Source organism: Stegastes partitus, unplaced genomic scaffold (genome assembly GCF_000690725.1).
Source record: "Stegastes partitus isolate 25-593 unplaced genomic scaffold, Stegastes_partitus-1.0.2 Scaffold84, whole genome shotgun sequence".
Lineage (NCBI taxonomy): Eukaryota > Metazoa > Chordata > Actinopteri > Pomacentridae > Stegastes > Stegastes partitus.
Window position 1 is genome coordinate 323,280 of NW_007577815.1, and position 17,525 is coordinate 340,804.

The following is a 17,525-nucleotide window of genomic DNA, read 5'->3' on the forward strand; positions in this document are numbered from 1 at the left end:
CACATTGTGGGAATAAAGTATTTTGACATTCTAGTCTTTTTATTAAATATCCATTGTGGTCGTCATACAGCATGTGCTTCGTAACCACAACGCCATTCAAGCAGCCTGTAAATCACCCTGAAGAGCTGCTAGCACTGTTAAAGTATTTATTCTGGATATCACTGCAGATTTCCATGATAGTCTGACTGCCGAGAAGATTTCTCAGCTTTACTAATGTTCAAAAACCTGGTGATGAAAGAAGAAATTCAATATGCTTCTAAAACCAATACATTTTAATTTAGTCAAAGCGCTGACGTGTAGCAAATTAAATCATCCAAACAAAATTCACAATATTTGCAGCTAGTCATGATTAAGTTGTCAGAGGTTATGGTCATCACAGTCCACTATTTATTCATATTGTCTTCAAGTCCTGTACAAAGCACTTCCATTTTTCCTCATTTTGCCTGACATTGCAAGCGAAACAGATAAGTTTTAAAGGTCCAGCACAGCAGAAAGAATCAATCACTGATATGGCACAATGGCCAGAATGGTGCTTTATAAATGAATGGTACTGTAGTTATCTTTGCTGACCTGTTGCTGACAGTGAATGATGATAAGAAATAAAGTGGGCTTGTCGGTCACTGATTTTTGGAGCGCCTCCAATGCAGCTCTCCAGGGTGAGACATTAGTGTAAAACCCAACGTAGGCAAGAATCTTCCAGCTTAAAGAGATGCCATCTAAAAGTCACAAAGCTGTATCGCTGAGAGATAAACACTCCTCTATGCTTAGTGGGAGCCTTTGAGAACTTCTGGACTGATGCCACAACTGGAAAAAAAGCAAAACATTAGAGATGCAAGTGGCAGTGAATCTCCTTAATTATTAATCACATCTACACTGATTTTTCATTACTCACGCAGCCAGTGGTACTCAGACATGAAGCCACAACAAATGCAATCACAGTATGACTAATGTGACTTATTGTAGCATGTGTCACTGTCACCTTTATACCTCTAAAAACACACCTTAGCAAGAACTCTTTATTCCACTAGTGTTGGGTGGGCTGCTATTGTAAGACTGATTAGGTGAATCCTTAACCACTGTCTTGATACTAAAGCAGCCAGTACAACAAACCTAATAGGGAATTCTCATTAGAGCTCCTCATCAGTGAGGACAGGTATTGGCTAAAAAAATCCGCTTATTGCAGACTTAGGAGAAATACTGAAATCAAGATTTAAACCGCCTTCTTGCAGTTCCTAAGAAATGTCTGACAAGACACTAAAACTGGAAAGGAAGTCTTTAAGTTGCACACTGTATTTTTTTTCTTCGTTGTCAATATGTAAGAAAATAAAGGACTGGGGAAAGTGATGTCTTTAAAGGGCTTGTTTTGTCTGAGCAACAGTCAAAACCTCAAAGATATTCTGTTTACTGTCATTTAAGATCAATAAAAAAAAATCATATATCCCATTTTTGAAAAATACAAATATCAAATATTTGACATTTTTACCATTACTTGAGCAATTTATTAATTATCTAACCAATTCAAAATATACTAACCATTGGGGTAGTGGACAAAAGATGCGCAAGTCAGAAAATGTTTTGTACAATAGCTGTAGTACTTGGCTGTGCCAGGAGGTGGAGCATTGTAGAGGTTTAGTCCTGGGGGGCCCGCGTGCTCAGTGTGGTGGTGTTGGAAGTGCTGCTCCCAATCCGGACTATCTGGGGTCTATCAGTCAGGAAGTCCAGGATCCAATTGCAGACGGAGGTGTTCAGGTCCAGCAGGCTCAGCTTTCTAACCAGGTGCTGGGGGGTGATTGTGTTGAACGCTGAGCTGAAGTCTATGAACAGCATTCTGACGTGGGTGTCTTTGTTGTCCAGGTGGGTGAGGGCCAGGTGGAGGGCGGTGGAGATGGCATCGTCTGTGGAGCGGTTGGGACGATATGCAAACTGCAGGGGGTCTGGTGAGGGGGGCAGCAGGGTCTTAATATGCCTCAAGACGAGCCTCTCAAAGCACTTCATTGTGATGGGTGTGAGTGCAACGGGGTGATAGTCATTGAGGCAGGACACTGACGACTTCTTTGGCACGGGGATGATGGTGGTGGCTTTGAAGCATGTTGGTACAATGGAGGTGCTTAGGGAGGTGTTGAAGATGTCTGTGAGAACATCCACCAGTGGATCTGCTCACTCCCTGAGCACTTTGCCAGGAATGTTGTCTGGTCCAGCAGCTTTCCGTGAGTTGACTCTGTGAAGCGTCCTCCTCACATCGGCCGTGGTGAGACACAGCGCCTGGTCGTCGGGGGAGGGGTGGTCTTCCTTGCCGTCTCCTCATTCTGTGCTTCAAAGCAAGCGTAGAAGTCGTAGAAGTCGTAGAAGTCGTAGAAGTCGTAGAAGTCGTAGAAGTCGTAGAAGTCGTAGAAGTCGTAGAAGCGCATCCAGCAGGGAGGTGGTGGATGTCGTCCTGTAGTTGGTGACGGGCTGAATGCTAATCCTAAACATTTGCCAGTCAGTGTGCTCTAAACAGTCTTGAAGAGCAGAGATGGCTCCTGATGGCCAGATCTTCATCTTTTTCAGAACCAGTTTGGAGTGCCTGATGATTGGCCTGTATGCTGGTGTTAACATGACAGAGATGTGGTCTGAGTACCCGAGGTGGGGGCGGGGCTCCGACTTGTATGCGCCGGGGATGCTTGTGTAAAAAAGGTCCAGCACATTCTGCCCCTGGTTGCAAAGTCCACATATTGATGGAATTTAGGGAGAACGGTTTTGAGATTTGCATGGTTGAAATGGAAACACTCCATCAGAGTGAAGGGTCTGCAGCTCACCAATTGTCTCAAACAGCTCACAGAATATCACTAAGACACTGTGGTTTAAAGGAGAAAGAAGTCATTTCAAAGATTGAACAGGTTTCAAAGAAGCCCCAAGGTATTAAGCAAAGAAAAGAAGCTGAACAGTCCATTGAGAACATCATCACAGTTTACCGACTCCTTGGTTACATTATGGCCATCTGTAATACGGACCTGTGCTTTCCTTTTGCACTGCTTTTTTCATGAAGGACGCTTTTATGAATACCGTTCAGCTACAGATTGTTGTTGGCTCACTGTCACAAAAACTCAGCCAACAGAACCACCGATGATGTGATTCCAGCTATAACTACCAACATGGGCGCATTCTCTTTAAATTTTACCTTCAACTAAAACAGGATTCAAAGAACTTGTTTGATCATCTGACCACCACTGTTTGTTGTCCATTTTCTTTTGAACCAATTTTTCAGCGAAGTCACTTAATTCTAAACATCTACTTTGTAACTGTGCATCATTTTCAGAACTTAAAGAACTGATGGCCTGAGCTACAAAAAGAAAAAGTTATTTGCCTTAAAGGAGAATTCTGCTTTATTTCAACCTGTTGTATTTCCCATTTATGTCACTTTTCTAGCTCTCTGACTCTGAAATCTTTTAATTCATTGTAGAGACTTAGGGAAATGAGGTGTTGCACAAAATAGTTTAGGAATTTAATTATTTTAAATGCAAGCAACAAGTACAAAGTTAGCACAACATCTTGGGCCACAACAGCCAGGACAAGATATATGCCACTTTGGAATATACCAGAATTCTCCCTTAAGTACACAAACATAATATTTGCGCAGAACCAAGAGAACTGCTTCTTAGTAATTCTGCACTGAATGTATTTCTAATTTAAATTTTATATATATATATAACTATCGCCATCATCGTCACTATCCTCATTATCAACACCACTGTTATTATCATGTACTCTTCCACAGCAGGGTGTCAGTGGTAATCACTGTTCCCTCCACTGTCTGCATGTTGATTACCCTGCTACTTGATTGCAACAGACCTCATTCTCAGTCTCCGTAGAGGTCCCATGTTCAGCCTAATTGAAAATCTTGTTAGCCAGTGCAGTACCAGGGTGGTCTGCTGCTTAGTGAGACATAATACAAAGACAACAGCTCCAAATCTCTGCCACAGCTAACAATGTCTGCCAAAATGACTGGTAACAGCCTGTACAATACAAGCTCTAGTCCTTAAAATGAAACGTGCTCCACACATTAGTGGCCTTGCTAGTGACCTATCTGTGTTATAAATGTGCGGCTAAAAGTTCCAGACAAAGAGACAATACTTCAGCCACTGTCCAGGAGTAAATGCCTTTGCCCTACTGGTCATAGAAGGAGCAAATTCAAATCTAGCCAACTGTAGACACAGCTTATCATAGAGGAACTTGATGTATATTTCCACCAGTACCAACAAACTGCAGTTCTTCTATTCTTGAACACAATCAGTGTGTGTTTAGGACCAATATTTACCACATTCAGAGATCGTATCTTAATCCAGCTGCCATGGTCTTAACTTTCCAAATGCTACTGGACTGAATAGATCAAAATTTGAAATAAATTCATTTCACAGGGTTTATCTCTGAGGGAAACATGTTTTTGTTTTTTGTTTTTTTCATCTGTGTGCATCAGTAATGGATGCAGAGGTTAGTGTAATGTAGTAGGTCACTGTGGCAAAAAGATCCTGAGGGCTTGGACAGCTGCATGTAAGCTCCATGTGAATGCTAGCAAAGCAGTGTGACAAGAAAAAATGTCAATATTTGTAAAGCAAATCTGAAGCAAACTTTTAGAAATGTGAATTAGACTGGTTTCCAATAACTTCTTAAATAAAGCAGGCTGGACGGTGTCATCAGAAGTTGGCAGTTCAAGCCATTTTATACGTGTTATAAACAGAGAAGAAAAAGCCAGAAAAGCAGTTGTTTGTCATCTGCTAAAAAAAAAAACTCAAAGAAGAACAAACAAACCAATTTTTGTCACTCTATGAGAGAAATTCAGGTATTGTTGTCAGTCAGGAAAGTTTTGTTACTCTTTCATGTCAGCTGGCATCAGACACGTTTTAAGCCATCTGAAGACGAAGACAATGAAAGGAAACAGCTATAAAGTGATGTGAGTTAAATATTAACTACATCAGATCTAATTCGCAAAAAAGTTGTTCCATCTCTAATTAAGTGCAATTATCACTTTCTTTAAAACAAAACAAACAAAAAAAAAAGTTAAAATAAGCATCGTTTTGCAAAATTGGGAGTGTTTTTTGGAATTTGCATCACATTTTTCTAATGTGATGCTTCAAAATGTGCATCAAAAAAGATGTGCAGTAACACGTCTGCATACAGTGACGACCACAGCTGAGGCTGATGGTAACAACTCTGAAGGGATTTGATCTTAAACAGTACTGGATGAACCGGACCTTTATTGATGATGCTTGATAGAAAGTCAGGGAACAACCAGAGTTGCTACACTTTCATCACAGACATGGCTGTTTTACATCCAAGTGCAGTCCGTCCAGTGGTTGATGAATACTTCAGTTAAAATTACTAAGTCGAACCTCGTGGTTTTGCTGAAGGATGTGTCAAGAAGGAATCCAAACTGCAACCGTTTAGACACATTGTGTGACCTTTTTGCAAACATGGAAGCAGTGCTATTAAATATTATAACTAGGAGCAGTAGTTGGATTTGCAAATATGTCCCCTGGTTTTTTTTTTGGTTTTTTTTTTCCCTGTCGTCGCATATTACATGAAGCACTGCAAAGAAGCATGAATCAAGGTCAGTGTGTGTGTGTGTGACAGATAGAGAGCGATCAGAGTGGAGGATAACGTGAGGCTTTCCTCATCATAGCAACACAGCATGGGGACCATTCTGTGCCGGATGTCTTCTGCTTGTGTCTGGTCTGTAAGTGAGTTATTCTCGTTCTTCCTTGGCCCTTTTGTGAAAATGAAACACAGTAGCGCTTCATTTTTCAAAAGACAAGATCACTCAGACGCTCCTCTACCACCACAGTCCCACATTCCTGATGAGGACTCAGCAGGCAATCTCTCGCTGAAACAGGCAGACCTATTCTTTCTGACAGAAATGGCTCGCATAGTTTACTACGCCAAAATACTGCAAGGAAGGACCACCGTGTATTGTAACGGCGTTTCAACATTTGCAAGAAAAACTGATATTCCGACTTGACGGCAAGCTTGAAACATGAAAAATTGAGCATAAACTATTCAGGGATGGATGTCTCTAACTTTTGGATTTTTTTCTCTTAAAGAATTATTTTACCTTGAGACTTTTATAAAACACCACATTATAATTTTGGCAGGTTTTTTTTTTGTTGCTGTTGTTGTTGTAAATTACCAAAGCATTTATCAGTAAGATAAAATAAAGACAGAAAAATTTGAAAGTGTTGTGCTGCATGTTGATTTAAGCAGATCTCCTGTGTAAATCGTGGACTGATGCTCCACAAATTTTGAGAAGGAAGCAGTGTGAAAGAAGGAGCCCTGTTATAACAGGAGAAGAAAATAGAAGTCTAAATGATGCGTCATTGAAGAACTATGACTATTTGTACAAAATTTCATTGCAACCCATTGAATAGTTGTGATATTTCAATCTGAACCAGAGTGGTGACCAACCAACTGCCAGACCAGTGTTACTTTCCCTAGAGAATGTCCACTAGCATGGCTAGCAATTTAGAGATATACATAACAATGACTTTTGGTTATATAAATAAGCTTATTTGTGGTCAGATAAACCAATTATCTGATTTGACATTCAGCATTTTTCTGGTTATTGGTATTGGCATTCTATTTTTTCATGACTTCCTAGTAAAACAAAATGCTACGATGGCTCATGCCAGCAGTTTTAAATATTGGCTTTCAATCTCAGATTGCTAACAAAGCATCAGTCTATTTAAAAAAAAAAAAAAACAATATTAGTCAATCCCTACTGTCAAAAAAAGCACATGACTAACACAAGGGAAGCCACAATTTGCTGCTGTTAGTCCTTGTTTATCCATCCACCATTATCAACGTAGAGTTTATCCTGGACATGTCGCCAGCCTATAACAGAGCAGTCTTTGTTGATGTAACTATTTAAACCATTACCATGACCCTTCCCTAACTTTAACCAAACCGTTTTTGTAGCTTAAACTTTGCAAAACTCTAAATGTAAAGGCAAGAGATTAGAAAAAAGACTAAATTGTTTTGGTTTTGGACAGCAATGAAAAAAAAAAAAAAGTCACCTTGAGGAGCATCCATGTGCCATTTATGAAGACAACTGATGTTCAGATAACTTGTTCTCTAATTTAGTTACACTATGACTGCAAATAATCATACGTCTGCATCTCCAGCAGGACAAAAACAAATGGCCAAACTGTTATTAGTAGCTTCCATATGTCACATGTTCTTGTTTCCTTCATGTTTCATCGTGAACATGTGACTGAACTGTTTGGGTCAGTTACAGTCATCACTGCCTGGAGGAACTGAAGGGACGGTCGGCTTTTAGTTCCAGCTGACTTTTAGTTTGCTAAATGTCACATAATGTCACTATAGATCTTGATATTAGCATGTCTTTGAGTTAATCCAGCTAAGAATAAAGCTAAAACTGTTCCGCACTGAAGATGAACCTGCTGGTTGGTGATTTAGGAAGGAAGGAAGGAAGGAAGGAAGGAAGGAAGGAAGGAAGGAAGGAAGGAAAAGCAGCACATGTAAAGATGAGAGCATCTGTCTCTCCCTGTGCTCACTGTGACCTGTAAAGGTGCATTGAAACCGCTACCTCGATGATCAGCAGCATTTTGTCCAGCTGGTGCTGCGGGGCCAGTCAGAGACTCCAACATTGCTCCCAGGGGGGCAAATTAGCCAGACTGGATGAGTGAGGCTGCACGCTCACACAGCACAGAGACTGTACTTCCTATCCCAGAGCGCTGTGCACTGATCTGCCTCCCATTCTGTCTCTATCATTCTGCCGCTTTGGCTTTGGGGAGGCACAGGCAAGCCAAATTGTAATGCCATGCCTCGAGGTCAAAACAATGAGCAGTTACTTTGTGTTTGCTGCTAAGTGGCCTATTCCCATGCAGTGTGACCTAAGCGGCGTCCACAGATCTGCTGAGTGAAAACATTAGCACGCACACTGGGCAGACTGCCTGCACTCCAGTAATATAATCAGCTTGGTGTTCAGCCAGAGCAGACATTTAGGGCAAACGTTGAGTCTGCACGACAATAAAATTGTGACACTGGCCGGCCTAATGAGATTAATTCTTTCCAGTGCAGGCACAACATCAAACTCAAATAATCTGCTGTCAAAGAAACCACACAGCCCAGAATAGTAGACCTGTTGCAGGACACTGTAGATTCAGCAGCTGGGACATTTACAACCACTACAGCGTACTCACAAAGCACTTAACTGTAAGGTGAAGTGTGCAGATCCAGGTATTGATCGAAGATTTAAAAGACTCTCTCGGTGCAATTTCAGCCAATCAGGGAACACAATGTCACGGATTCATCCAGAGTTATATTAACTTTCTCATTACTCAGTGACAAACGTACCTTTTTCAGACGCCACCAGGGGAGAACACTACAAATGACCCAGCAGAAGTCAAGATAATTCAGTTGGTGTAAGTGTAATTATCTTGCAAACATTTGGCTGCACTTCCCTACAGTCCTTGAAAAAGTGCCATGATTTGTTTCGTATCTGTCACTTTGTAAGAGTAGGACGCACTTTTTGGACGCTTTGTTCACAGTAAAAGCACTTTTTTAAAAATTGCGCAGATCCGAGGCCAGCGTGGAACCTTTTAAGTTTATTTGCCAAACTGCTGCTCTAAAAAACAAGAAGACAAATTCAGCCCCTTTGATAAAGCATACATTTTCCTCTGCAATGAGCCTGACTTTGCTGAGTTGTTTACTTCAAAACAACGTCTGCACTCCGTGAAAATAAATGTGCTCAGCTTAGATTATTGGAACACTTTGTTACTTTGCGTGCTATTTTTAAAAATCCATCGCAGCTGACCCTCTGTGAAAGAAATAACAGAGACAGAACTGGAAACGACGGCAGTAAAAAGGCAATGGAAAGCAACGCAGAAGTAAGGCAATTTGAACTTTACAAAAGCAAACAATTATTGATGACACGGTGGCACGGAGCTTCAAAGTCTCCTATTTATAGGCATCGCAGATAGAGACGGGGAAGTGGAAGTGTTTTTCCCTAATTGAAGATTTTCAGAAATAGAAAGGATGACTCGAGGGCTTTGGAAAATCAGCAGAATATTTTTTTTTTTATCAAAAAGGGTTGATGAAGGAGCTTTATTATCAGAGGTTGTTTATAATGTGTTGTTGTTTAGTGCACAAGTTTTTTGCAGAGTCTTAAAAATCAGCAGAAATAATAGAGACAACTTTGTGTCACAGGAGTCAATGGTGGAAGAAGTACTGTAACACTGGACTAAAAGTACCAATGCAGAAAAGTAAAAACACAAAGGAGCAAAAAAATATTCTAGTAAAAGTCCTGCTTTGTTCCTCTGATGAATATATTATTATATATGACATCATTAGACTAGACCTGTCCAGGGTGTCCCCTGCCTTCGCCCTAAATCAGCTGGGATAGACTTCAGCCCACCCACAACCCTAGTGAGGATTAAGCGGTGTATAGATAATGGATGGACGGATCATTAGACTATTAATAGTGAAGCATGAGTGTGTGAGCAGCTTGATGCTGTTGGAGCTGCTGCAAGTCTGAATTAAACAGTTTTATTTACTGAGATAAAAGATAAATCTGAGAGCTCATAACATGAGTAATGGGAGACAAAAGACAAAAATAAAGTTCTGATTCATCTGTGTTCACTTTTTGAACTTTTCCTCTAAATATTAAATTTTTGCTGAGATACAGTTGTCCTCAAATGTATTCATACCCTTCCATTAAAGAAAAGTCAAATTCAAAATAGTCACTCAAATAACTAGAAACTAAAAAAAGTAATAATAAATAAAAATCTGCTAAATTATAATTTTGTGAAATAAGACATTGCTTTTAAATTGGTGTTCAAAATAATAATTTTAAAAAACACAAATTAGCATTTTGCTGATGAGCAGTGGGCAAAAATCACAATACCTGCCAACAGGTGCAGAAGTCTGATTGAGAGTTACAGAAAACACTTGATTGCAGTGATTGGCTCAAAGGGTTGTTTAACAAAATATTAGTTTACGGGTCCCATCAGGCTTGTTTGCTTGTTTTGTTGTTGTTGTTGTTGTTGTTGTTGTTGTTTTAACATTTCTGTTGAACCACAATTCAAAAACAATGTCATGATTTTCATTAAATTTTTATTTATTATTACTTTTGTCAATTTCAACTTATTTCAGTGACAGCTGTTTTTTTTCCTTCTTTAATGGGAGGGTATGAATACATTTGAGGACCACTGTATTCCATCATTTGAACATTTATTGAAATTAACGTGAGAAGTTTCGAGGAAAAAGATCACTACTTGTTGAAGCTGTGAGCAACTCATAGAGATCTGATGTGACCCCAACTACATGCTGCTTTTGGGAAGAAGGGTTGGTTTAATCTTTAACAATATGTTTTAATTTTTTAAGTGTTGTAATCAGCTTTTAAGCAGCCAAAGCTGTCAGATAAATGCAGCTGAGAACGTACAATAATGAAAGAATAAAGTGGAATAAAAAGGCAGCAGTGTAATAACGTTCAAGTAGCTCCCAGTCGAGCACCACCACTGACGGTAATGTTTCTCGAAAAGCTTCAATTTTGTGAAGATGCCGTCTTTCAGCGTACATGAGGAGAAAGCGATGATATCATGCAAGTTTCACTGAGGCAGATGGAGCTTGGAGCGCCTGCTTGGTAAAACGTTGCATTATTCTTTTTCTCATCATGCTGGAGGCTGCAGAATAAAACACATCATCCATGTCTGGCATCTTAAGTACGCGTTGAAGTGGTGCTGCAGGAGAAAGAAGAAGGCTTCAGACACGAAGCGCTCTCACAAAACAAACTGTCGACTGGAAACAAGCAGGCTTTAAAGAGGTTTCTTTTTTATGAATCTGCTTACATTTCATCATATTTTGGACTTTGTTTCACGTCGGGATGCATGATAACGCATGTCACTATATGAGTTCATATAAATATTGTTGTTTTTTGTTTAGGGAATTTCAGCTGATAATGCAGAGAATGATGTCACAGATACATACTTGTATCTTTTCTAAACTGTGGAGCTCAACAGGTTTTGTTAACTGGAGTACCTAATGTCTGGGTTTCAGTCTATAGTAAATACATGCCAAACCAGAGAGATGAAGTCTGATACAGATCAGTCCACATGCCAAAAATTTAAATAAACTAATGTTATTGCAAACAACTTAGTCAGCTGATGCAAAACTTAACACAAAATTAATCAGCAGCAACTACAAAAAGGTAACATTTCAGTTTAAAGACATTTTAAAAAGCAGAACTAGAAAACAATGTCAAATTCTACCTTCTCAAATGAGAACTTTTCTTCCATGTTTTTTTAAAGACATTTATCACTGTAAAATAAACATTTGGGGGTTTGGACCAAACAAGACATTGTAAGAGGTGATGCTTGTGATGATTTTTTTGGGACATTTTACAGACAATCGACAAATTTAGAAAATAATCGGCAGAATAATTACTTATGAAAATGACTGTTAGTTGCATCGCTAAATAAAAACATAGTTTATCGTACTGTTATCAGCCACAACAGACAGAACTATCAGTTATCATATCGGCAATAACAAACACATCCATCCATCCATTATCTATACACCGCTTAATCCTCATTAGGGTCGCAGAGGGGCTGGAGTTTATCCCAGCTGACTCAGGGTGAAGGCAGGGGACACCCTGGACAGGTCACCAGTCTGTCACAGGGCTACACAGACAACCAAGGACACTCATATTCACACCTACAGACAATTTAGAATCACCAATTAACCTCAACATGTTTTTGAATTGTGTGGGAGGAAGCCGGAGAACACGGAGAGAACCCACGCTGCACGGGGAGAACATGCAAACTCCACGCAGAAAGATTCCAGGCCAGAATATGATCCCAGAAAACTCATGCTGTGAGGTGACATTGACTATCTCTTTACTGTGCAGTCCCAACAATCAGATCTTTGATAATAACTGTATCGGCCACAATGAACAAACGATTATAAGAAATTTGTAGTTATCAGTTCAACTCATACTGACAAAGACAAACAGATACTTATTTTTTAATCAATCTGCCATAGATAATTATCAGTCATCATGTCAGCCACAACAAACAAGCATCAGTTCTTGTATCTACCACAAGAGAAATTTAACAAATATCGTATCAGCCACAACAAATACAATAATATAACTCCTCAGGTATCCTCTGAAAACAATATTGCAAAAGATTTTGAGGCTCATTTAATTGTAAAAAGTTACAAAAATACACCTGCTACAGATCCTCAAATATGAGTATTTTAAAGGGTTTTTTTGTTTTTCATTAAGGTGAACTGATTAACTTTGGATTGTAGATTGTTGATGAGACAAAAACAGGCATTATAGTGTTCTTTTACAATTATGGACCAAATAATTAAATTGTTAATAAAAAAAAACAACAACAAAAAACAATCAGCAGATGAATCAAGAGTGAAAACAATCACTCCTTCTACCCTCTTACAGGGTGCAGAAACTCAAACGTATTTGAGTTGTGCGTGAACAACACAGAACAAAGCAACACGAATTTTAACACTGCATCTCGTAGAAAAGCCACCCGAGAGACATCAAAGCAAAGACTGGAACAACAACGTTCCATATTTTCTATTTTGTTTGCTTTTCTATGCGGGAGGGAAATGATCACTGAAGTCCCAAGTGGAAAATATCACCAGAAAGAAATCTGAAATAAATAATGTAAGGAAAAAAGACTTGTTAGGCTGATTTTTTTTTCTCTTTTAACTACTAATGTGTTGGCTCAATCAACTGATTAGTTAATTAGATGATCTATTTGACATTATTTCACCATTTCATTTTAAGTACCATCAATATGGTGGTGTCACTGCCTTGCATTAAAGCGAATGAATGGTACTTTACTGTCTCAATCATAAAAGTGTCAGCTTGGCGCTTGACAGAAAAGGCTATTTTCTTTATTTCCCAACATTTTTATAGGAAATTCAATAATACCTACTCTATTTGCAGCCCTTATAGCGTAATAACTTCACTGTCAGGAGTCTCTTTTCTCCTCTAATGTGTTAAAGCATAAATTCCACACATGCACTGGTCGAGAAAATCATCAACTGCATTTTTTTAGTAAAAGTTGTCAGACTTCAGGACCTTGTGCCCTGCTCGGCGTGACACTGTGACCCATTTAAGTCAGTTGATCTGATGAGAATTCAGCCCGTAAACTGTCCCCCGGAGAGCTCAGAGGTGTGTTCATCTGCCTCCGCTACACTTCTGCCTTCTAATCCACCTTAAATGTCACCTTGAGGGGAATCGACAAGCCTTCCTCTTGCATGCAGAGCAACCTGGAAGTGTGTGTGTGTGTGTGTGTGTGTGTGTGTGTGTGTATGTGTTACTTTCCTTAATATTCATCACTGCTCTTCCTCAGGCTGCACTATTATCCTTACTTTAAAAGTGTGAGACAGACTGTGGATGCTGGCTGAGGTGTCTCTGGGGTGCAGCAGGAGTTTGAACAGATCTGTGTGAACACTGAAGGACTGTGTGCTGGATTATTTAAAGTTAAACCTCTGATTGCAACAGTCACACTAATTCGCCTCAGACACTTGTGGTTGGCAGCTTATGTCTTATTTATAGTGGAGGGGACTCCCTGAAGGATCCCCCGGGGGTGTCCCCATACCTCTCCTGCATGCAGGACCTGTACACCAGACGTGAGGTCAACCGTCACCAACCAGGCTCACTTTTGAAGCCCCATCGTGGTTTCAGCGCTCAGCAGCCTCCGCCGCTCCGCTCCGTCCCCCGGAGGAGGCATGCAACAAGAATCTCGGTGAGGACAGAAATCAGCATGCAACACGACGACCATGCCTTCCCCCCCTGCAGTAAAGCATCTACATAAAGTCACACTCACTCATTCCTCTGCACGCATGCACGTCTCTTCTCACGGAGAGTACAGAAGAAACAGAAGAGACAGAGAGAAAAAGAAAGAAAACGCGGACTGTCAAGTGTGATGGAGGATGAATGTACCTGTAACTCCACACTGTAGCCCTGATAGAAGTGTGTCGGGAACACCGCCAGCTGATGTTGCACTTGGAGGGAAACTGTATAATCCATTAACCAGAAGATGCTGAGGAGCGACAGACTGAGCGGAGACGCGTCTGCTGCTGGCAGCGCTACTCCGCTGTAGTACAATCTGCCGCTGCTCTCCGCCCCGCTGCGCTCCCATTGGCCGCGCGGCGTGCATCAGCCGCGTCAGTGGACCTGGAGCAGCGAGGAGGAAGTGGCAGCTCCCATAAGCAAACAGCATCTGATCACACCAGGCAAACGGTGCAGGAGCCCGCATATGACAGCAGCCAGGGCAAAAGAATCAAATTATTATCAGGGATGATGATTGTGTGGTTTATTATCAGTGGCAGCATCAGTAGACTGATTGAAGGCAGGAGACTTCTTTTACTCCATCAGAACATTCTGGCAGAATACTAAAGGGGTACATTTTTCTCTCATATTCAGCGCTTAACAAATTTCTTAGACCACCTGTCTAATAAATAACTATATACACTGTTGTCCATAAAGTTGGAATAAAATATATATTTTTTTACCTCTTCCCATGGGATGATTGTGACAATGGCATTTATTCTTGATAGATACAGTGTACATTTTGTGTATTTATTGATATCACAATATACATACACAGTAAAAAAAAAAAAAAAAGCCACACTTAACTTTTGCAAACTGTGTATTCAGGCTTAAACTAAATTGGAGATACTGAGCAACAGGATTAAGGGTTTTGTTTCAGTTTTTCAACCTTGGTCATATAACAAGAAACACATATTCAAGGGGATTTCATGCATTTAAATGTCCAATATTACTCTTTCAAATGTCTCTCAGTCACTTAGGCTATATTGAGTATGACCACCCCTGACACGGATCAATGGGTTAAGACATCGTGGCATACTGTCCACCAGCTTGTTGATGGTGTCAATGGGCAGGACGTCCCACTCTTCAGTCAGATCCCAAAGTCAGAATCTGTTTCACCTGGTAACTGGGACTCAGTGTGTAATCACTGAACCTGGTCAGAAGTGATTACTGATGTGTAGAAATAAAAAGAGGAATGTGTCTGAAAACAAAAATTATTCCAACTTTATTGGCAACGGTGTAGATACCATCCAGCATCATGTAGTGCTTTAAGCATTTTTGCTTTAGCATTTTGAACAGGAATGAGGAATTTCAAACTGAATTCACCTTTTCATACCCACATGTGAGCTCACTGGGCTTCTCTGAGAAGTCATAAATGAATCCAGCATGACATTCAATCACTAAAATGAATGCTTCTGTTCAGGAGTGCAAGTGGCTATAATTTGACATCTTAATTGAGAAATAATAATGTGCTTTACTGTTTTTTCTTTCTGTTTTTTTTTTTTTTTGTTGTTGTTGTCTTTGTTTTTCTTTTTACAAAACACTAAATTTGAAAATTCATTGATAATAATAATTATAGAATTAAAAATATCATTTTGGTTACAGAACTTCTACATACTGGTGTATTAACCATTACAGAATCATAAAAAATTATTTTGGTAATTATCATTTCTGTTAATTTAGGGCAGCTGTGGCATAAACCTTACATTGGGTGGTGGTCTGATAAATTTGTTAATCACTGTATGTTATTTTTTCAGTATTAATTTTTGTACATTTTACAAAAGCCCAGTGTCGGCCAACGAATCACTGAATCCAAGACAGTAAGCAAAAAGAAACACATGAGAAAAATGAACACTCAAACAGACAAAGAGCTTCTCAATATGACAGAAGCCATATTTAAGTATACTTTATTTTATTTGTATTATTTTTTGTATAAACTAAAGATTGACGTAGTGATGTTACTGATTGGTTCATGAACTGCTCTTTTGAAGCTTTGACATTTGGCCTTCACCATCTTGCTTTTTTAAAACTAGACCTCATAAGCAAGTGTTTGATCAGACTGAGAAGGAATATGTACGCCATATGGTAACAACCTGTCAATCACAAGGACGAATGAATGTGAAACGTGCTCTGTTTTATTGTCTGTTTTACTCTGAAAGGGGCCATAATTTACTAAATAGATACCATACTGTTTTCAAAAAGTCTTGAAACTAAACATTAAGTCCATGAAGGCATTAGGAAAATGTTTACTAAGGTGACAAATAGGCGAGAAGTAGAATCATTTTCTGATAAATTTCTGTATAATCAGACTTCTTTGTGTACCCAGAGGAGTCGCCCCCTACTGGGTGCTGATAGAATGCAGGTTTAAGGTGCTTCCTTTATTTTTCAAACCAAGTGGCTATGTCCATCTTTTATGTACAGTCTGTGGGAGAAAACGTGGTTTAGGACCTATACTGCATCAACCAGCCACTACATGTCAATCAAGACATTTTAGTGTCACCTCTGGAGAGTTGTCATCCATCTTTATATACAGTGTATCAATGCTTTTCACTAACCATACTGTATACTTCATTGTATGCCAGAAAAAAACATTTTGTAAGACCCAATACATAGTTGGCTAAAAACACCAGGATGTCCTATTAGATCCAGTTGTATTTTCCCGTATGCTCGCCAGCATGCTGTTCTGGCCATTCTGACCCACAATCCTCCTCCCTGTGGAAGATACATCACAATGTCTTATGTGAGGACAAAAAAGCTTGAGCTGCAAAGAATGCGTAGAAAGATGACATCTCATTTTGCACTAAGGGAAGCTGTAGTACATTCTGAAAAGAAATGAATGAAATTTAGAATGGAGCCGGTGTCTATTAATGCATTCCAATACCCATACGACCGTACGTTATAGGATGCTAGGAAAAAAAGACGTGTATTTCAAAATGCATAGAATGTCACATGCAATGTGCCAAAAACACCAGTTGTCTGACTACATCCGCTTACATTTTACACAATAACAGCCAGCATGCTTTTTTGGCCATCCAGACCCAAAATCCTCTGTGCTGCAGAAGATATGTCACCATGTCTAATGCAAATATAGAGCTTGAGCAGCTGAGAGCGCACAAACAGTTGACCCCTGATCTCCACATTGTAGAAGTATGAGCAAGACGGTCAAAGTTCCTGGCATAAAATTATGATAAAGTCGTAGCTATGTCCCAGTTGTGTGCATGCTGCATGCAATAGTACTTTGTACTTTGTGAGGGCAGCTACAAAACATACTGAGAACAAAAAGACAAACTTGTATTTTGGGGATACAGTGCAACATTTGCTACTTTGGAATTCCAGTGTCATGTCAATTACAATGCCAATCTAATGTGCAAGTGATGACAACTGCTAAAAATACAATGAATTAAGAACATCAGTACTGCAGGAACACAAGACTGGATTTCATCCTAAAACGTGCTAAGATCTAAAATACTATTACATATTTTTTTGTTTCTTAAAGCTCCATCAATATGACAGTTGTTATGAAGTCATACATAAATAAATAGAGAGTTTAGTCTTTAGAGATTAGATCAAGCCTTCTTAATTCTAAAGAACATTCTTTTGCCAGATATTGCTATGAAAATTAAATTGTGTAACATAAGAAATGCAGGCAGCACAGTGGTGAGTCTCACAGCTA

General features: G+C 39.5%; 1 protein-coding gene across 1 annotated transcript in view; it reads right to left on the reverse strand.

Annotated features, from left to right (window-relative positions):
* zmat4a (zinc finger, matrin-type 4a) overlaps nucleotides 1-14,186 on the reverse strand; it is a 144,219-nt gene extending 130,033 nt beyond the window's left edge. The window contains 2 exon segments of the mRNA XM_008276959.1: nucleotides 13,964-14,080; nucleotides 14,082-14,186. Coding sequence (XP_008275181.1) covers nucleotides 13,964-14,080; nucleotides 14,082-14,180 — 216 coding nt within the window. The 5' untranslated portion in view covers nucleotides 14,181-14,186.
* Nucleotides 14,187-17,525: the final 3,339 nt, after the last annotated feature.